Consider the following 21,679-nt stretch of genomic DNA (forward strand, 5'->3'; position numbering starts at 1 on the left):
AGAGTCAACAGAAAACCTCCAGAGAGAGAAGAGTCACGGAAATCTCCAACAATGGCATCTTTGGTCGCTGGGACGATTCTCATGAGTTTGATGATCAGTGGGCATGGTGAGCTTGTCTGCTCTGTAACATTTGTTTTTGAAATATATTTGGAGGTCATTGGAATTTTTGTTTCCTTGTGATCGGTTGAATATTTTTATTCAGACAAAAAGGTAAATACATCGATGTGTTGACTTTAAAAAAAAGAAAAGATCTATCTTAACATTTTTCTTAATAAATTCTAGATTAATTGTGGTAAATATATCATAACATTCAATCATTTTTTGTTACCAATAAAATACTATTAGTCATTTAAGTTTTCTTGTTTCAAAGCTGACAATAAAGTTGAAATTAAGTGAATTAATCCAACAATGATTTTCCACGACACGCAATATATATCATCAAGTCAGTTAATTTTCGTTACTTAAAAAAAAGCTATATTATAATATATTTTATATAATCACAGTTTTTTACTTAAAAATGTATCCGTTCAGCACAACACTTGAGCTTGTTGAATGTCCAAAATGAATGAGATGTATAACGTATAATGTATAATGTCAACAGTGCACTTCCACATCATAGACACACCAGCGCTCTGATTGTCTATTTCGTTCCCATTTGACCTTTATTGGACTAGTGCCTTGATCAATCAATCAATCAATCAATCAGTCAGTCAATCGATTGCAGGAATAATAGTTGATGGTTTCTGTCTGACACCCAGACTGCTTTCAGTGCTGTTTCAGACCGTCTTCAAAGGACATTAATAAGAGATAAAGCAGATCTTAAAATTCGGTTTGGTTTGATATTCTTTGAACAATTATTGATGAAGTGTATTTTAAATAAAATAAAATAAAATAAAATAAAATAAAATGAAGGCCTTTCTGTTGCAGTCATGTCCAACTGAATGACATTGACGTTGGAACTCACTCATGTGGCATTTCTTTCTCTTATCTTCTCAGGTGTGTACAGTCAGGGTAAGTACGAACACTCATCTCTCACTTGTATGACTGCAACCAGAGTTGCAATGGTAAACCATTTCCACAAATTTGATTTCTAATAGCGTATTGCATAATAATGCAGAAACGTTAAAGCTAAAGTTAAACGTGTTGGGAAACAAATGATAAACCTCACAAAATGTTAATGAAAAAGAAAACCTGAGTAGAAAGGCGATCAGAGTTGTTTCAGAGTACTGTCTGAGTGCTGCCTTAACATAAACCTTTTACTGGACATGGACGGCACAAGTCAGTTCCTCCGTTATCATGAACGTGTTTGATGGACACACAATGTGTTCTCAGATTGTGGAATTGCACCCCTGAACACAAGGATTGTTGGGGGTGCCAACACAGCATCTGGAGCGTGGCCTTGGCAGGTCAGTCTGCACTACGACCCTGTGGGGTTCCACATCTGTGGAGCGACTGTCATCAGCAACGATTGGTTGCTCACAGCAGCGCACTGCATTCTGACGTAAGTCCCACTCAAAAGTGCTTTTTTTCTTTAACTTATTTTGCAGTATGGATGCAATAAGCAAGATCCCTTTTGTGTCTCACATCTCATTTACACAGTACTTCACCTTCAGCGTATACCGTCTACTTGGGCCGACAGAACCAGACGGGTTCCAATCCCAACGAGGTGGCGCGGAACTTGTCCCGGGTCATTGTTCATCCCGATTACAACAACCAAACATTAGACAATGACATAACTCTCCTGAAGATGGAGACCCCTGTTAACTTTACCAACTACATCCGACCTGTCTGCCTGGCAAGCAACTCCAGCGAGTTCCACAACGGCACCTTGGGCTGGTCCACTGGATGGGGCAAACTTGCCGCCAACAGTGAGTATATCACTCATCTAATCTTGGTGTGGGCCCTTTACCGCTGCCCCGTAACCTGAACTCGGCTAATGCAGGCAAATGAATGGATGGATTGTCAAATAAAAACTTGTTGTTCCCATATTGTCCGACCTGTCAGTATAAGGATGCTGTTTAGAACAATATTTCTCTGTTGTTCGTAGGACCATCTCCTGAATGGCTGCAGGAGGTGCAGATCCCGGTGAATGGAAAAAAACTTTGCACTTGTGCTTACGAGTTTGTTGGAATCACGAATCAGATCAAGGATAATATGATCTGCGCTGGAGAAGAAAACAAAGGAGCATGTCAGGTTGTTATATTCCCGTACTATGTCTAATCATCTAATGAAGAATGGGAGCCACTTTCTGTTCACCTGATTATTTAGACTATCTCCAACCCTCCATCCAATAGGTCAGGTGAGGTCAGATGTTGACCAGTTCAGTTACTTCACGGAATAAAAGAAATGCAAGACAAAGGGAAGGAAACCACTCAGACATCCAGACATCAGACATTTTAATAGAGGCAGAATACTGAAAACAAAATTATGAACAAAATAAATATGCATTTGTCCCGGTGGAATATTTTCCTGGTAATTGTGTGCCAAATTTTGTGTTCAAAATAAATAACAAAAATGCACATCACAGTCTCCCACAGATATTTGGTCAAAGTGGTCACCGTGGTTGTATTTGTGTATTTGTAAGGAGTATTATTCACTCTTGATAAATATACAAAGCAGTTGATGAGACACCGTGGGAGCTGGATTAAATACCCAATATCAAACTACTTTCCCCGCAGTCTTAAAGGCCAGGTCCGATTGCATTGTTGGTGTTAGTCCAGTATCTACAGTCCGCCAGAGCTATACTGAGTGGTTAGCAGAGAGCGCTAGCATGTTAGCAAAGTGTTGTCAGTTCTCTCGTAACTGGCAAAACTCTGGCAACAGAGTTTTTAATCGAATATATTAAGACTCATTCTTGCAACTTGTAGTAAGACAATTTGTAGCTGTAGGTAATATTTTGTTTCATATTCCAAGCTTCTGATTTATTTTTCAGGGAGATTCAGGCGGACCACTGCAGTTCAAACAAAACTCCAGTTGGATCCAGGCAGGCGTCACAAGTTATGGCATCCCGTGTGCTCTAGGTATCCCAGAGGTCTACGCCAGAGTCTCATTTTTCCAGGACTGGATCACCAGCCAAGTGGGAGGAGCCAATGTTGAGTTTGTGACGTTCACGTCCAACGGAAACGACCCGGATGATAGCTTTGTATGTCCCCGGGTCACTGACCAGACCACCCCGTCTCCCAATTCTACAACATCCAGGAGCCCCACTTCTGTAGCACTCACATCTCCTTTCGTGCTGCTGGTGACTCTGATTTTGTGTCACACCTTTGTACGCTAGCAGGTTCATCAAAAATGAATCATTAGAGTTAAATATGATTTTTTTTTGACATCACAGAAAATATGATTTAACTGTCCATCAAAAATACTTATTACATCACATATTCCTAAAGCCTAGAAAAGAAAAAGAGTCTCAGACTCATTTTGCCCAGGACTCAGGAGTCAAAATATGTATTATATATATATATATATTTGCTCTGAATCATTACTCGAATCACAAATGTCTGTTTATTTGCACTTATGTGATGCATTTTTTGTTCATTTTATGCATAAAAGAAAAATGATTAAGCTGCCATGAAGAACAGCAGGAGTTGTGTTGAATATATGATTCCTCTTCCAACCTATATAACATCTTCGTATTGAATGTTTGTCATTGCACAGGGACATGAAAAAGTACTTCAAATAAAAACGTAAAATGAAGAGGAGAATCATATAAGATTCACTCTCACATGGACACACAAAAGCTTCTCAAAATGAAGGCAATGAAAACCTCTGGTGACCTCAGAGTAAAGAACGTTTAAAGCGTCACGAAATCTATCACAAGTTTAAGGTATCATGTGTTGCATATTACATAGTGCTGCACTGTGCAGATTAAAATTCTCCAAAAACAAACTGTGAATGTGTTTATGCGCTTAACTTCCATTGTTCCTGTACAAAAGTTTACTTCTCTTTTTTACTGTATTTCCGAAATAAATCAAGTTGAAGTCATGTTTTGACGTATTTTTTCACCTTTGGGGATTTTTTTTTTTTTATTATTATTATTCCTGAGACCTGAGAGTTAACCTTAAGACAGAGAAGGACTTTAGGATTCATCCAAGAGGTCTCAGGTTTTCATCACAGAAGATGCTGAACACCATACCAGAGCTCTCTTGATGAACTCACCCTGGCACGCCTTCTTGCCTCCCCAAGCCTTCAGGGCGGAGGCCTGCAGGGCATGTATTGCCACCCTGACCTGGGGGTATCAGGGTAGAATTTGGTTGCACCCTGCTGCTGCCGTCAGTGAAACACCTAGCTGTACAGTGGAGATGTCCAACTGTTTGTGGAGACAAAGAGACAACAACTTTGAGCCAATGTACAGAAACAATGTACAGCAAGATTTATTCTGCCGCCTGTGCCTCTGACTGACTACCTCACTAGCGCCATGCGCCCCCTGCTGACCGTTCCATGCATTATAACACAATGCGCAATGAGCAATGAATGAAATAAAAAATATGTGTATGGCAATGGCGGGCCGTTCATTTTACACCTAAGCCTTCAGTCCTCCATATATATATATATATATATATATATATATATATAGACGGGTCAAGTTTTTTTTTTAGCTTTAAGGTGTTTATACGGGGCAGAAGTCCTGTTGTTCTCTCGTTTGCACAGTCTCAGTTTCGTATCAGAAAGACTCCAACCAGACGGCCACAGTTTGCCGACAGCGGCACAAGAAACACGTCAGAGCAGAATCACACTGCTGCGTCAGTGCGTCCCGTTATATGTAAAACGTGAACAAAATAAATATCTCAAACGTTTGCACTCACCAAGCGCTAAGCTGCCTGACAGAAAGTGGCGAACTTTCTCCACCTGGTTATCTCGCCGGTGTAGATGCTGGGGAAATGCAGGGGCGGAGAACAGTGTGATACACGCTGGAATGTCACTAAACATCTGTGGTTTCATTGCTCTGAAGCTAGTTTGCCCATAAATACCCTCATATGTTTAAGCCACAGCCTTCAGAGAGCGAGAAATGAGTAGCAGTTCGTCCTGAAATGACGGCATGAGTATCCAATCACAGGAGAGGTACAAGTCACAAGGTACAACGTGAGGCCAGCTAGAAGGCCTCGCTGTCCCCAACTCGTGATTTGATTGGCTAACGCAACTATCCATCAACTATGTGTGTCTGTTCTCTCTGAGGGCACCTGCGCCTGCACTGTTGCTGCTGAAAGCCTTGGACATGACGACACAAGCTAGCTGAATTCTGATTGGATGAAAACTCTAACCTGGAAAAACAACACTGGGATATACAATGACATTAGTATGATTACTATATATACTACATATAATATATTTCGGGAAAATAAAATTGTAACAAATGAAATTCACTTTTGTCATAAATATCCTCATGCGCATCATCTGAAGGCGTGTGTGGTTCAGTCTCTCTACAGGGTTTCCCAATACGCTGCAGCAGCCTGCTGAACAATTGCTACTCAAACACCCTCCCCTGACCGTGGTGGAGCTTCTCTGGATATCCAAAGCGAGGGACAGAGTCATGGAAGATTTTATCGGCTGCTGTTTTCCCAGATTTGTTCTATGTTGGATACGCTTGTGCAAAGTATGTGAAATGGTCCACAATGACTAGGATGTACTCATAACCTCACCTGGCTTTGTTCCAGGAGGAGATAGTGGATGGACACTAACTCAAATGGGCTGCTTATGGAGATGTGTCCCATGGGCGCCCTCTATGTTATATTGGGATGTTTCTGTTTTATGCAAACACAGATCTTGGAAATATAGTTCTCTATGTCCTCCTGCATGTTGGTCCAATAAAGCCTCTCTCTTGCAAGATGGGTTACCTTCACTGCACATGGCTCATGTCATTGTGCAGAGTCTTCAGCACCATAGGTTTCAACTTTTCAAGGAAGAGATGCTGTTTGTTTTGTTCAGTCTGTTGAGTCTCTTTCCTCCTCTTTTGTCTCATTCACTGGGAGTCCAGTTTTGAAGTTTTAAGGAGATAACTTCTTTGATGGCTGGGTCGTTCTGTTGTGCGGCGTGGATGTTTTCGGGTGTAACACTATCTTGTGTGGAACAATATCTTGTGTGTATCTGTGTCTGCATTCTCACCATCAACCTTCACACTCTTGAACTGCTTTACTGCCTTGTCAGACTGCAGATACAACCTCAGGTGACATAGTCTCAGTGTGTTCTTTCATTCCATCTTGAAAGTTCAAGTTAACAGAGTTTCAGCATCTGTGTTCGTCTTTTCATTAGATTTCTTGAGCCATAACCAAAGACCCTTCACTTGTTGTTTTGATGCTGATATAGTACTGCTCCTAAACGTTCATTGGACGCATCTATGTGTAGTACAAACGGGGGGTCAAAGTTTGGATAAGATAGGATGGGTGGATTAGTCGGCATGGTCACTATCTTGGTGACAACATCCTGATGCTCTGCTGTCCATACGATGGATGTTTTGGAGAGGAGCTGACCAGTCTCTTTCTTCCCAGCTCTGTCTTAGCTCTTACTTGTCTGATTCCGTGCGTTACTTGCAACACTTTCCAAGGGTTTTTTAAGTAGTTGGAACAGTGGCTTGGCCAATCAAGAAAGGTCCTGGATGAAAGAACAATAGTATCCCAGAAATCACAGCAGTGATATGACATCACCTATTGTGCAAGGCTCTTTTTCTTTTTCCGCTGCTAAATCCTGTGGATCAATTTTCAATCCTTCTCCAGACTCCAACCGACCCAGGTCGTGAAAGTCTCTTTTGAATAACTTGCGCTTTCTCGCACGCAGTTGTTCTCTTATGCGGCTGAAAACCTTGCTGTCTTGAAATCTTGATTTCGGTCATAAAACAGAGTGAGATGGAGGGGGTCGATCGGAGGTCTTAATGAGACCGGTGAATTGTTCCAGGGCTTCCACTGGAGATAGGTTGAGTACACACCACCTCCCCCTTTTGCTCTGGTTTCAGGCGGGCCCAGTAGATGTCTCTTTGTATGTGGTTTCCAGAACTCTGGGTGGCATTAGTGCTGCAGTCCATTTGTGTCCCATCTGCCAGACGCACCACCAGGCCGTCTTCGCAGCCATCCACATCTGTTTCTCCCCTTTAATTGCATTTTTACCCCTTTGTTTTTCGATCGTGGCGTCGCGATGAGCTAGAGCGAGTTGCAGCTTCAAGAGCTGCTCCTGCATGCCCTTGACCGATTTTTCCAGACAATGTGGCAATCTGCAAAAAGTTTGAGATGATGAATAACGTGCTCTTAAAATAAATAAATTCAGAATCCATCAGGTCTGGATCTTTTGCTAATTCTGTTTTAACTTCCTCAGGACAAGTGTCTAATATCGCAATTCTGAACATAACATCTTCCGTCTGATTTCTAGATTTGTGTGAACCAGTCTTATCAGTCCACATAGTCAAGCACTTATCGTAGCGAGAGGAGGGATCCGTGGGAGGTTGGTAGTCCGGCAGCTTCGGAACCGTTGGAGCACTTGACGGGAATAAATCTCTGATCATTGTAAAAAATGAGAGGCAAAACCACCGAATGGAGAATTTAGTTTCACAGAATCAAGGCCAGTTAATCTAAGAATTTCATCAGATTGGTGTACTACAACATGCGCGGGTGATTCTTACCATATCGCCAACAAAATACCGTCATTACATTTTTTTTAAAGAGCCGAAATCCACTCCTCACCACCTGTAGCAACACTGGGTCTTTTGTTTGATTTTATTCTGGCTTCGCCCCTTGTTTCCCGTCCTCGTCGTAATCGTCAGAGTCCACCATCTGTCTGTCTTTGTGAAGTCTCCGTTGGTTCAGTCTGTTGAGTCACCTGAGGTCGAGCTACTGCTGACATTTGTCTCTGAATCTGTGCTGCGCAGTTCTCGCTGAAAACGCTTCCCACAATACACAGTTCATCTGTAGTTAGGTCTCTGTTAGCAGAACTTTGAAGGTTGACTTCTCCCGAAATGAAATACTCAGGTGCCTGCATGGGAGTCTGAATTATCAGATTCATGGTTGACACGCTTCAGAGGTCTGAGTTCCTCGGCTTGTAATATTGTCCGTTCGTACGGAGGAGGCACGTTTGGTTTTATCAATGATTCAGACACAATTTTATCTTCGCTTGGCATGGAGTTTGAAATACTTTCTGGCAGATTCAAAGTAGCCGCTTTGTCGCCTTCAACTGTGGCTAGTGCGGTGGCCACTACTTCCAAATCATGGATGCGGATCTGCATCTCATCATTCTCATCAACCGATCTCAAGCCAGTCTACGGCGGGACAGAACCAAGTCCAGTTCCAAACTGACTCGCGTTTGCAAACAAAAGGAACCAAACCCCACCCGCAGGTCGATTTGCGTTCATATGCAAAAAGAACCAAATCCAGTTCTTGACTGATTTGCGTTCTCACAAAGGAACCGATCCCCGCTCGATGGCTGATTCACGTTCAAACAAAAGGAACCAAACCCCGGCCGCAGGCTGATTTGCATTCATATGCAAAAAGAACCAAATCCAGTTCTTGACTGATTTGCGTTCTCACAGAGGAACCGAACCCCGCTCGATGGCTGATTCGCGTTGACAAAGGAATTAATAGCTTATCCTGGTCCAATCACAAAACACAATGCCACTATGGACCAAACACTGCCTTTCAACCAGTCTCCAAAATAGTTCTTATTCAATGTGCAGAATTCGTGATATCTCAAACAGGTTTCTGCTCACCTTTAGTCCGGTGCACCGTGGAGACCAGTCGTCCAGCAGAAGTCAAGTCCCACTCCTCTGTCCTGTAATCTAGCCAACTCACGATCACGTCGGGGTCACCAATTGTTGGAAATACACCTCCCGTGTACCTCTGCGCCTCCGTTTACTCGTGAGAATGGATACCAAGAATCCAACAAGTTATAGCCAAGATTTATTCCCCGACTGAGGAGTCTAATACAAAAGCAGAATTCTGGGTCAGCAACTGACTTAGCCTTAGCAGACGTCCGGTAGAGCGACAAAAAACTATCTGAGGTCTTGACCCTTTATACACAAAAGTTTCTCCACGTGGGCTCCGTCCTCGTCCGAGTGGTCCTCCGCTGTTGACGCCAGTCCTGGTCGCTGGCTCCCTCGAAACCATGGCAACGAACACAAGGCATGCGCCCCCATTCCGGACCCAGGTGGCTCTTATCAGGATGAGCTCCTTCCAGCTCAGGGAAAGATGGTCCTTCCCAGCCTCCTCTGTCTGACCTTGGACCCACTCAGTTCCAATGTTTGTTCCTCCAGTATGGTTCACTCCCGTCTTTGGACTCCACCTGCAACTTCAAATTCTCACACACACTCAGCCACACTGCCTCATCCAGCATTCCTGCATCTGTAAATAACTGCTTTATTAGTAGCACAAACAATGAATAATATTACTACTGTATAATAAATGCACTATTCCCATTAAGACAGGGATTTTTACATCTTTAGAGACACTAGGTGGTATGTCATCTACTGCAGGAAATGTTGAACCCCAGTATTGGAGACAGTTCTGACTCACCAGAGTGGGTACGCGGATAGCTACTTGACCATGTTTCATACTTCTGATTTCTACCATTATTTCAGCCCATCCCTCGGCAGGTACATCAGTCCCATTAGCTGCTGTAATTTTCAATTGTTAAGGTTCAAGACGTGGGGCCGGACCCAAGTGCAGTGGTGAAAGAGCCACAAGAGGCAGGAGCGAGTCAATACAATTATTTAACGACAAGATACAAAAGTATAAAACAAAAGGCGTCACCGAACCGGGATGAGTCAGGATGAGTCCACAACGGAAGGAGATAAAAAAACGTTACCGAACCGGGAGGAAGAATACAAGTAGAGTTTGTAACCAGAGAACACACACAATGAGCAATAACACAAAGTAAACTATCGAGGTCGTCAATACGGACGCACGAGTTGGAGATTACAGAAGGAAAACCAAGAAGCCTCACGTAGCAGGGAGAACAAAAGGAGTCAAAATACAAAAACTCAGAGCACGAGGGTTTAGAACAGAAGATAATTCAAAGCGACTGATGAAGTGTACGCAGGTAGAGAGGAACGAACGGAGCAGATTACCAGTAGTAGCAAATGAAGCAACGATCTGGTGTTTTTAAGCTTGGAAGATTAGTGGTTGATTGGCTCCAGCCGTGTGCCACAGAACTCAAGTGACAAAAATAAAAGCAGGATCATGACATCAATGGGTTATTCGGCAGAAGGTCTTTGAGCGGCTGAACTTTGACATCTGCTAAGTTCTTTTCTCGCCAGTCCTTTGCCAGCATAGTAACCTGAGCTCCACTATCCAGCAACATGTCAATCTCTTCACCATCAACTGGGGACATTGATGCTTGTTCCGTCCCCAGTGACCGCCTCACCTTTCCCACAGGTGTGGTCTCTGACATGCAGCCCACAGCTCTGTGTCCTTCCTGGCCACCTTTCGAACAGTGGTTACAGATTGCATGGGTGGCATTCCCCTTCATGGTACAGTAAACTTAGGTGGTTGGACAGTACTAATTAGGTTGGCTGGTTTTGGGAATGGATTGTGCATTTATTATACAATATTAATATTGTTGGAGTTGCTCTTGCTACTAATAAAAAGGTTATTCAGAGATGGAGCGATGCTGAGTGAGGAGAGTGTGGTTGAGTGGGCGTGAGATGGAGTACAATGTTGGGAATGAAGCAGACACTGGAGGCCTGAGCAGACATGGAACTTCTTCACCAGGGCTGGATGGTACTGGTCCCAATAAGAGTCACCTGGGTCCGTAGGAAGGGAGAGTGTCTTGTGATCGTTGCCATGGTTACAAGGGAGCCAGCAACCGATGTCAATCGCTGAGAACCATTCAGATGAAGACAGAGCCCATGTGGAGAACTTTGTGTATGAAGTTGTCAAGACCTCAGGTCAGATTGAACAGGCAATAAAATAAGAACACAGGTGTTGGACAATCATTTTTTCGTCATAATAATACAGATTTTAACCGACTGAAACAATATACTCTATGATAGAAGCGAGATTGTGGCTCACTATTTGCTCAATCTATTTGCTCTTGGGCGCGTGTTCTGTGATTAATGTTGTCTTTTCTCTTTTTTATGATCAACTCTGGCAGGGTGTGTCCCTGTCAACAAAGCCTGTAAGTTTGAAAATAGCGAAGTTTGCTATGACTGAAAGAAATGTCTCCACTATCAATATATTTGAACAGTGGGTCCCCTTCCCCTCCTCCAGTCCAGCAGCCCTCCTGAAGACCAGCGTCTTAGTATTAAAAGAGTTGAATCAGTGAGGTTAAGGACCTCATCACAGTAGCCCTGTCACAGTGGTGTCAGCTGCTCATTTGATAGTGATGTTCTTGTTGAGGATCTGTTTGTTGTCATGGGAGTGCAGCTGATGCACAGGCTGGGTTAGTTTGGATGTCCGTTCCGGATGATGGTTATAAAAGCAGAACTGAAGTCCACCAACATCCTTGGTTCCAGGTGTTAAAGCGTGTGTATGGATGTGCTGATCACATCGTCCGCTACTGGGGACCAGCTTAACAATATCTCAAGAAACAAGTTTGACAGGAAGTGTTCGCAGCGTGGTATAAAAGGTTTGCTGGTGACGATGTAAGAGAGTCAACAGAAAACCTCCAGAGAGAGAAGAGTCACGGAAATCTCCAACAATGGCATCTTTGGTCGCTGGGACGATTCTCATGAGTTTGATGATCAGTGGGCAAGGTGAGCTTGTCTGCTCTGTAACATTTGTTTTTGAAATATATTTGGAGGTCATTGGAGTTTGTATTTGTTTCCTTGTGATCGGTTGAATATTTTTATTCAGACAAAAAGCTAAATACATTGATGTGTTGACTTTAAAAAAAAGAAAAAAACTATGCACCGCTAATGCGTCGATCTGTATTTATTTATTTACTGTCTTAACATTTTTCTTAATAAATTCTTGATTGATTGTGGTAAATATATCATAACATTCAATCATATTTTGTTACCAATAAAATACTGTTAGCCATTGAAGTTTTCTTGTTTCAAAGCTGACAATAAAGTTGAAATTAATTGAATTAATCCAACAATGATTTTCCACGACACAATATATATCATCAAGTCAGTTAATTTTCGATACTTAAAAAAATGATATATTATAATATATTTTATATAATCACAGTTTTTTTACTTAAAAATGTATCAGTAGAGCACAACACTTGAGCTTGTTGAATGTCCAGTTTCCCTCTTCTGGTAACATGTATGACAAATAGTTTGATAAATAGTTTGCCATACTATTCAGTGGCTCCCTAACACAACTTACTTGGATAAAACTCACTCATGTGGCATTTCTTTCTCTTATCTTCTCAGGTGTGTACAGTGAGGGTAAGTACGAACGCTCATCTCTCACTTGTATGACTGCAACTTTTTGGTCTGTTCTTGAGGCTTTTTCAGTTTGACTTGCAATGGTAAATCATTTCCTCAAATTTGATTTCTAATGGTGTACCGCATAATAATGCAGAAACGTAGAGAAGACATCTCCTTCTCTTCTCTCCATCATCAAGTGTTTGGAATTGAGGTTACCAGCAACTTCGATGCATCCGTACAGGACGCTGACAGCACACTAGTATGACCTGGCACCAAATACAAACGGCATCTGGGGACAGATGCTACCTCCCATTTCGCCCTCCTTAGTATGGCCAAAGCCATTGGTTCAGTTCACCACAACCTCCTCTTGGAATCCGACACATATCTCCATGTTTCGTCACCCGTACTATTGATTCAAGCTTTCTGAGAGACCTGCACGTGTGCTTCAGAACAGTGCATCATTGTGGCAGACTGAGGGGCTTTTCACACTGCGGGTTCTGTCTCGGGTGGGTCTGAGTCCGACACGCCCCCCGCTGTGCAGCCTCGCACCTCTGCACCTCAGACGATGTCCTTTTTTCCTCCTCAGTCGGTGGCGCAAAATAGCTGGTTTGTGACCCATGATGAAGCACATCTCGAGGAAGTTCAGCCGCGCGACAACCTATTTACCATTATCACCGGCTTGACCTCCTTATTTCTCTGTCAGTTCTTAACATTATGAGTCGTCCTCACCTCAGAACTGAACTGATGACGGAGCTCCGCCATGGCTGTAACAGAATGTGGTGTTTCACAGCCAAAACTAAAGATAGAAGAGTGTTGATGTTTGTTTTACAAGGAAATAGCTGCATAATACGGAGCGACTGATCCACACTGCTCTCACAACACGTTAAACACAGTGAGAGAGAATACTGACGGTCGAGTAGATTTTAATCATTTAAGCACAGATCCAGACGTCAGAAATTAACAATGAATAGTCTGGTGATCTTCAGTAACTTGGGGAAAATCAGCGTCTTTCCTCTTCACTGTCCTCATGCAGACAGAAGCGCTGCAGCAAGACCACAGCAGTGAAATTAGTTACTGTAGAGCGCGGCATTATTCATTTAAGCAAATCTGTCTGTCAATAAAACCAGATGTTTATCAGCCTAATAAAGGCGAAAACACGTGAGTTATCAAACACCCGCACGCATCGGGAGTCCCGGACTGGCTCCCTGCACTGTGCTGCAATTTTCCTGCAGCTTCCAGCTGCACACCTCAGTGTTCTGGGAGTTTGAGAAGTTGTATTTGAACAACGTTGTGCGCCCAGACAGCGATCAGACCCTTTACTGCTCTGCATTTGTCATGTTTGTGTGAAGTCGTGCTTTACATGTAGTTTCCGGCATCTAGAGCAGAGTCGCCTGGGGCGAGAAGCTCACCACTCGCTGAGTGTTTCCCGAGACAAAGTGCAGGTCTCCAACGGGGATCAAGTCCGTGGCCTAAACCCGACTCGCTTGTGTTCACATCTCGGACTTCTGAGCCCAAAGAGCTTTGTCTCGAGACAGAACCTGTAGTGGGAAAGCGCCCTGAAGGGCGTCCATCAGAGCATATGGCCATGGAGGTCAATATCAAGGCCTCAAGATGGGTGGTGCGGGGTGGACAAAAGTCACCTTCCCCCTATCTGAGCCTACATGGATGACACCAGATATGAATATTCTTCCACCTAGAGATGGCAGCCACCACTCTTAAGGTACGTACACACCGAACGTGACTTTTCAGTCGCTGTAGCGCCAGTCGTCAGCAGCAGGTAGCTTGCTCCTGTCGTCATTAGTCGCCACCTGTCCGGGGGGCGTGGTCTCAAGTTGTGTGCGTGTGAATTGTGGATTGAAAGATGGCGGAGCTTGGTCACATACAAGCAGTTGCGGCGCTTTATCTTTTGGGGGAAAAAAAAGGAAAAAACGACGTCTGTGATGTCCTCCGAAATCGCTCGCAATTCGGCGAGTTTCACCACCTCCTCCAGGAGCTTCGGCTGGATGACGAGCGGTTCCAGCGGTACTTTGAACGCTGAACCGCAGCCAGTTCGACGGCCCGGATCGGTGCTCGGATTTCCCATCAGGACACCAACTACCGGCGCTCAATCCCCGCGGCTGAACGGCTGTCCATTTGCCTTCGGTAAGGTAGTCAATGTGTAATGTTATTATGTGCAGAAGTCAATCTGAACAGTTGGACAAGTGGATGTTTAAAATAAAAACTTTTTGATTATTGTCAGTGGGCGCCACTCAGTGGCGAAAACTTAATTCAACAGTTATAAAGTCAATATGTTTTGTGTGAAGGTACTGTTTTAAGATTAATTTATTTTCTGTTCTCATGCTTACATATTCATGTAGATGAATATATAAACAGTATTTGTGTTTATGTATTCACAAGTATTTATTCAATTTTGCAGGTATCTTGCAACTGGAGATTCCTTCAGGACCATCGCCAACAGCTTCCGTGTTGGTGTGTCAACTGTCCAAGGAATTGTCCCAGAAGTTGCAGCTGCCATTTGGGATTGCCTTGTGGGGGAGTTCATGGCTGTGCCCTCCACAGCCGAGTGGCAGTCCATTGCTCAACAATTTGAAGAGCGATGGAACTTTGCTGTGGGGCCCTGGACGAGAAACACATCATTATGAAATCCCCACCAAACTCAGGGTCTCTTTATTTACAACTACAAGGGAACTTTTTCTCTAGTTCTCCAGCAGTTGTAGACTCCAAATACTGCTTCAGAGTGATTGATGTTGGTGGGTACGGGAGAAGTAGCGATGGTTCTCTCTCCCTGCCTGCTGACCGTCCACTTCCCGGAGATGGCCACAGAGGACCGCAGCCATATGTGTTTGTGGCAGATGAGGCTTTTCCCCTGCGGAAGAACCTCATGAGACCATTCCCTGGGCACACCCTCCCTCCTGAGCGACGTGTGTACAACTACCGTTTGGCCAGGGCCCGGCTGGTTGTTGAGAATGCTTTTGGCATTCTATCATCACAGTGGAGGTTGTTTAGGCGCGTCATTGATGTCCATCCTGATGTTGTGGAGAAGTGCGTGAAGGCTACGTGTGTTCTTCACAATTACCTACGGATGTCAACAGGGGATGCATCAGCAAGACAGAGCGTGCCATTTCATGCAGGCGAGCCACTTCCAGGTCTGGGTCGTGTTGCAGCGAACAACCAGAGCAGGGAAGCTCTCCGGGTGAGGGAAACCTTTGTGCAGTACTTCTCTGCAGAGGGGGCAGTTCCATGGCAGCCAACCACCTAGAGCACATTCAGTGCACCACAACAGCTCTTTTAAGAGCCACACACCTATTTCAAAAGAGCATAAGTTCCTTGCATATTATTTATCATGTCTGCAATAAAATAAAACTGTCCATTTTGTTTAACTTGAATTGTTGGGTTTTGCACTGTGTTTTTCAGTTTCTTTACTTGAAAGTAAGCATTTCTACAAAAAGACCAGGGTTCCCATTCAAAACATTTATTAACAAAAAGACACATTCCTGTACATACACAACTCATATAGACTCTTTGTGAAAGGAGCTTGCCTGAAGGAACGAGGGACTTGAGAGAGAAGAGGAAGGACAGGGAGCCTGGTTCCTATGATCCAGAAATTGGAAATGAAAAATACATAAATAAAAGAAATTAAACAAGAACATAATTGAATAACCTAATTAGCTTCCCTAGTGCGTTCATAAACTAAATTGTGAATGTCCAAAAGTAAAGCCCCTTTTTTTTCTAACGACAATCTCTGGATCATAGGAACCAGGCTCAGCAAAAATGACTCCTCTGCTGAGGGAGGTGGAGCAGGGGGTTTGGACAGAGAGGCGAGGAGAACCCGTCTCAACTCTCTGTCCTCTTCTTCCACGGATGAGGTAGACGACCTCTTCCTTTTTTGTTCTGTAAATAAGGAATATATTGATTTCAATTATATAAGTCAATGATTACTAATAACAATAATCTGTATATCATAATTCACAGATAAATGACAAGTAAAATGACGTTGCTATGACAATTTATGTTATGGAGTTGAAACATTTTAATAACAGTACAATCACTTAATATTGAATGCATAAAAAATATTTTTATACATACTTGGGGGACCAGCAGAGGATGTGGATGGATCAGCGGAAGGTGAAGGTGGAGGAGCTGACGCAGCAGCAGCAGCAGCAGCAGCAGCAGATGAGGAAGCAGGAGGTTCCACCTCTGTACCTTCATCAAAGGTTTCTTCAAATTCCTCCTCTTCCTCATCAACATGATGGCATGTTTCTGTAAAATGAGAACATAGTGTGATTATATTTCCTATTCAGAAAGCTCATTACACTTTAATATAGCGAGTATTTAGATTCTCAACAACAACTATTACCTGCTGCTGCTGCTGCTGCAGTCATGTTCCCCGACGTCTCCCTCGGGGTGATGAAGGGGTCCAGGAAGGAGAGGACGGCGAACCTCCTCCACTTTCCCTGGCTAGATGCCGCTGACCCACTCTTTTTCTCCATGGCCTTCCTCTTCTCTCTCATGTACATATCCCTGAGTCCCTTCCATTTTTTTTGGCAGATCTCCACTGAAGGAAAAGTAAATATTTATGTTTAATATCCCGACGATACAACCACTATAGCGCGTGCGCTACGTATATTAAGCAAAATGATAAATGTCACAACTCACCGGGGACGTCAATGGTTTTGCTGACTTCCCTCCAGGCAAGCTCCTTTCTGTTTCTATCCCGGTAAAATGGGCATTGCGGGTCGTAAATGACCGGGCATGCAGCCACCGCAGAAATCAGCGTGTCCTCCATTTTTTTCCTTTTCTTTTCCAATTTCCCCCTCATGCGTTACGTCACTCGCGGATCTGGTCTCTGATTGGTCAACGCTCCGCAGGTGGTGAACTTCTGCGGCTGTCGCTGTACCCCAGTTGTGTCGTCTTGAGTAGCCGGAGTCGCCGTATGTAGCTCAAATCTTGTAGCGTTGCACACCCCAGTCGTGTCGCTGCCATGTTGGTCGCCGTCAGTCGCTCAACCCCATTGACTTTCTATGCAAATCAGTCGTGTCGCTCGCGGAAGTCGCGTTTGGTCTGTACGTACCGTTAGACTAGACTAGGTAGTGTAGCCCCATCACTACGTCTCAACTGAATAGGCCTATAAGAATGCACAAAACTGTGCTCCACAGAAATGGCTGCTGACGCTCAACAATGAGGATCGGAATGTCAAGCTGTAGCTAATTGTAATATGAGGCCAAGGTATTGTGGTTTCTTCCACCATCAGACTGTTCACACACCTTGTGAACAAACAAAGAAGAAGTCATTGCTAAAATATTTCTTGTAAAAATGTCAAAATGCTTGTAGTTAAACGTGTTGGGGAAACAACACGTTTCCCAACGTGTTGTTTTTAGGATTCTTAATGAATCTTACAAAAAAGAAAAAAAACCTGAGTAGAAAGGCGATCAGAGTTGTTTCAGAGTACTGTCTGAGTACTGCCTTAACATAAACCTTTTACTGGACATGGACGGCACAAGTCCGTTCCTCCGTTATCATGAACGTGTTTGATGGACACACAATGTGTTCTCAGATTGTGGAATTGCACCCCTGAACACAAGGATTGTTGGGGGTGCCAACACAGCATCTGGAGCGTGGCCTTGGCAGGTCAGTCTGCACGACGACCCTGTGGGGTTCCACATCTGTGGAGCGACTGTCATCAGCAACGATTGGTTGCTCACAGCAGCGCACTGCATTCTGACGTAAGTCCCACTCAAAAGTGCTTTTTTTCTTTAACTTATTTGCAGTATGGATGCAATAAGCAAGATCCCTTTTGCGTCTCATATCTCATTTACACAGTACTTCACCTTCAGCGTACACCGTCTACTTGGGTCGACAGAACCAGACGGGTTCCAATCCCAACGAGGTGGCGCGGAGCTTGTCCCGGGTCATTGTTCATCCCGATTACAACAAGCAAACGATAGAGAATGACATAGCTCTCCTGAAGATGGACGCCGCTGTTAACTTTACCAACTATATCCGACCTGTCTGCCTGGCAAGCAACTCCAGCGAGTTCCACAATGGGCTGGGCCACTGGATGGGGCAAACTTGGCGCCAACAGTGAGTATATCACACATCTAATCTTGGTGTGGGCCCTTTACTGCTGCCCCGTAACCCGAACTCGGCTAATGCAGGCAAATGAATGGATGGATTGTCAAATAAAAACTTGTTGTTCCCATATTGTCCGACCTGTCAGTATAAGGATGCTGTTTATAACAATATTTCTCTGTTGTTCGCAGGACCATCTCCTGAATGGCTGCAGGAGGTGCAGATTCCTGTGATTGGAAAAAGACTTTGCACTTCTGCTTACGAGACTGTTGGAATCACGAATCAGATCAAGGATAATGTGATCTGCGCCGGTGAAAAAAACAAAGGAGCATGTCAGGTTGTTATATTCCCGTACTATGTCTTATCTTGAAGTTAGTGCGCATGCGCCGAGGTGCCTAGCTGCCTGTAACAGTGCTCCGTCTCAACTTGAGTTTAAATAGCTTTTTTTTCTCACACTGCTGTGTTTTTCTTACTTTTCCCTGGTTGTGCCTTTCATTATGTTTTTAACACGTTTAACACGTTCGTTCGACGCCGTCTCCGTTGCCCAGCAACTCCTTGTATACTCCAGCGATCAGCTAACCTCGCTAATGCCGGCTCGCATGGAGCTTGAGACGCCGGACCTTGAACTCTTAGCCGTTGGACTGCGCCTTTTTACATGCCCCGTGAGATTTCACGCACCATTGTAATAACGGTTTACATCCCCCCCATCTGCCAACAGCTTGTGACGTCATCCACGGAGTGGTCGCAGAGCTACAGACATCTCATCCTAGTGGACATCACCATCTCAGGGGATTTCAACAATTAAATATGACCATATGGCCATCACCCTAACAGCAGAGGAAGATTTTGGACTTGCGGTATGCTAATATTAAGGATGCCCTCCCCTCCATCCCCTGGGGAGATCAGACCACAACCTGGTCCACTTAACACCATGCTATGTGCAGCTGGTGAGGAGGCAGGTAGCTCTTTCTAGATCTGTTCAGAAGTGGTTTGAGGAGGCCTATCTGACACTGCAGGGCTGCTTCGAGGTCAGTGACTGGGACGTACTCAGTGCCTGGTCCCTGTTCCGAAGACGCCCCATCCGAGGGGAAATAAGGACTATAGACCGGTGGCTTTGACATCACATGTCATGAACACCCTGGAGCGCCTGATCCTCAATCAGCTCCAGCCCATGGTCACTGCATCTCTGGACCCCCTCTAGTTCACATTACCTGGACCAGCATGCCAGCTTGGTGAGAATCATGTTCTTTGATTTCTTCATCGCCTTCGATACCATCAGGCCAGCTCTGCTGGGAATGAAACTGACAGAGATGCAGGTCGATGCCCCCCTTGTGTCCTGGATTATGGACTACCTGACGGGTAGACCACAGTACGTGCGCCTGCAGGGCTGTGTGTCGGACACAGTAGTTAGTAATATCGGGGCACCACAACGAACTGTTCTCTCTCCATTCCTCTTCACCATTTACACTACGGAATTGAACTATTGGTCGGAGACTTGCCTTCAGAAGTTCTCTGACGACTCTGCCATAGTTGGATGTATCAGCAAGGGTGAGGAGACTGAGTACAGGGCTGTGGTGGAGGACTTTGCAGCTCAATGTGGCAAAGTCCAAAGAACTGGTGGTGGACCTCCGGAAGACCAAGTCTTCTGTGACCCCCTGTGTTCAATGTGGATATATAAATATCTTGGGGTCCACATAGACAATAAACTGGACTGGGCTGGGAACACTGAGGCCCTTTACAAAAAAGGACAGAGTCATCTCTACTTCTTGAAGAGGCTCAGGTCCTTCAACGTCTGCAGGACAATGCTGAGGATGTTTTATGAGTCTGTGGTGTCCAGCGCAATTCTGCTCGCTGTGGTTTGCCGGAGCAGCAGATTAACGGTGGCGGACACTCACAGACTCAACAGACTCATCCGCAAAGCTGGTGATGTGGTGGGGGTGAAGCTGGAGTCCTTGGAGATGGTTATGGAGAGAAGGATGCTTCTGCAACTAAGGAGCATACTGGACAACATCACCCACCCCCTCCATGAGCTCCTCGTCCAACACAGAAGCACATTGGGTACACTGCGACTACCCACCTCAAAGACAGAGCACCACAGCGGGTCCTTTCTTCCTGTGACAATAAAAGCGTACAATTCATTCCTGAAAAAATTACAATGAAGGGTTCGTTGGCACATTTTTCTGTTCTCAAACTGCATTTTCTTGCACATTGTTTTGTAAGCTCTTTTTTTGTACTTTATAATATTATTTATTTTTAATTTATTGTGATATGTTGTGTACAGAGCATGTTACAAACACAATTTTCCTTGTGATTGAGTGTTATTCACTCTTGATAAACATACAAACATACAAAGCAGTTGTTGCCTAATAGCAAGGTGGCAGAACAGGTTCTGTCAGTACTAATTTGGGGGCTAAATTGTTTCAATGATAGAAAGTTTTTGTTATCATGCTATACCTGTGCACAGAAGCAGCAGAGAGACACTGTAGGAGCTGGATTAAATAACTAATATCACATAGAGCTATACTGAATGGCTGTTAGCAGAGAGCAACATGTTAGCACAGGGTTGCCAGGTCTCTTGTAACTGGCGAAAAACTTTGTCATGCCACACTTCCCATTTATCTCGCCTTTCTAGCAAAGTGACTAAAGTATTTATATCGATGAATGCAGTCCGTGGTGGTGTATATATATATATACATATATATATATATATATAATGAAAAATTGAGGATTGAGTTTGTTTCCCTTGCCCAAATAAACCAACATTTTTACCATTGTCCATCAGTTCACCTTATAACAGTGGTTTAAGTTTTTAATCGAGTATATTAAGACTCATTCTTGCAACTTGTAGTAAGACAATTTGGAGCTGTAGGTAAAATTTTGTTTCATATTCCAAGCTTCTCATTTATTTTTCAGGGAGATTCAGGCGGACCCTTGCAGTTCAAACAAAACTCCAGTTGGATCCAGGCAGGCGTCACAAGTCATGGCATCCCGTGTGCTCTAGGTATCCCAGAGGTCTACGCCAGAGTCTCATTTTTCCAGGACTGGATCACCAGTCAAGTGGGAGGAGCCAATGTTCAGTTTGTGACGTTCACATCCAACGGAAACGACGCTACAGCACCCAGCAGCACCGCTGCTCCAACAACACCCAGCAGCACCACTGTTGCCACAACACCCAGCAGTGATGCTGTTGGGTGTTGCAGAATTGCCCTTTCATCTCCTTTTGTGCTGCTGGTGACTCTGATTTTGTGTCACACCGTTGTACGCTAGCAGGTTCATCAAAAATTAATCATTAGAGTTAAATAAGATTCTTTTTGTCTT

The 21,679-nt window shown here is 44.1% G+C and overlaps 1 protein-coding gene and 1 pseudogene across 1 annotated transcript; both read left to right on the top strand.

Moving 5' to 3' along the window:
• LOC128759063 (chymotrypsin-like protease CTRL-1) lies at positions 1-3,960 on the top strand. Its single transcript, XM_053865700.1, has 6 exons — positions 1-106; positions 997-1,011; positions 1,333-1,501; positions 1,600-1,868; positions 2,048-2,193; positions 2,933-3,960. The coding sequence occupies exons 1-6, from the start codon at positions 52-54 to the stop codon at positions 3,275-3,277; spliced, it is 999 nt and encodes a 332-aa protein (XP_053721675.1). The 5' UTR covers positions 1-51; the 3' UTR covers positions 3,278-3,960.
• Positions 3,961-17,779: 13,819 nt separating this feature from the next.
• On the top strand, positions 17,780-21,628 carry LOC128759312 (chymotrypsin-like protease CTRL-1; annotated as a pseudogene).
• Positions 21,629-21,679: the final 51 nt, after the last annotated feature.

This window comes from Synchiropus splendidus, chromosome 5 (assembly GCF_027744825.2).
Source record: "Synchiropus splendidus isolate RoL2022-P1 chromosome 5, RoL_Sspl_1.0, whole genome shotgun sequence".
Taxonomy (NCBI): Eukaryota; Metazoa; Chordata; class Actinopteri; order Syngnathiformes; family Callionymidae; genus Synchiropus; species Synchiropus splendidus.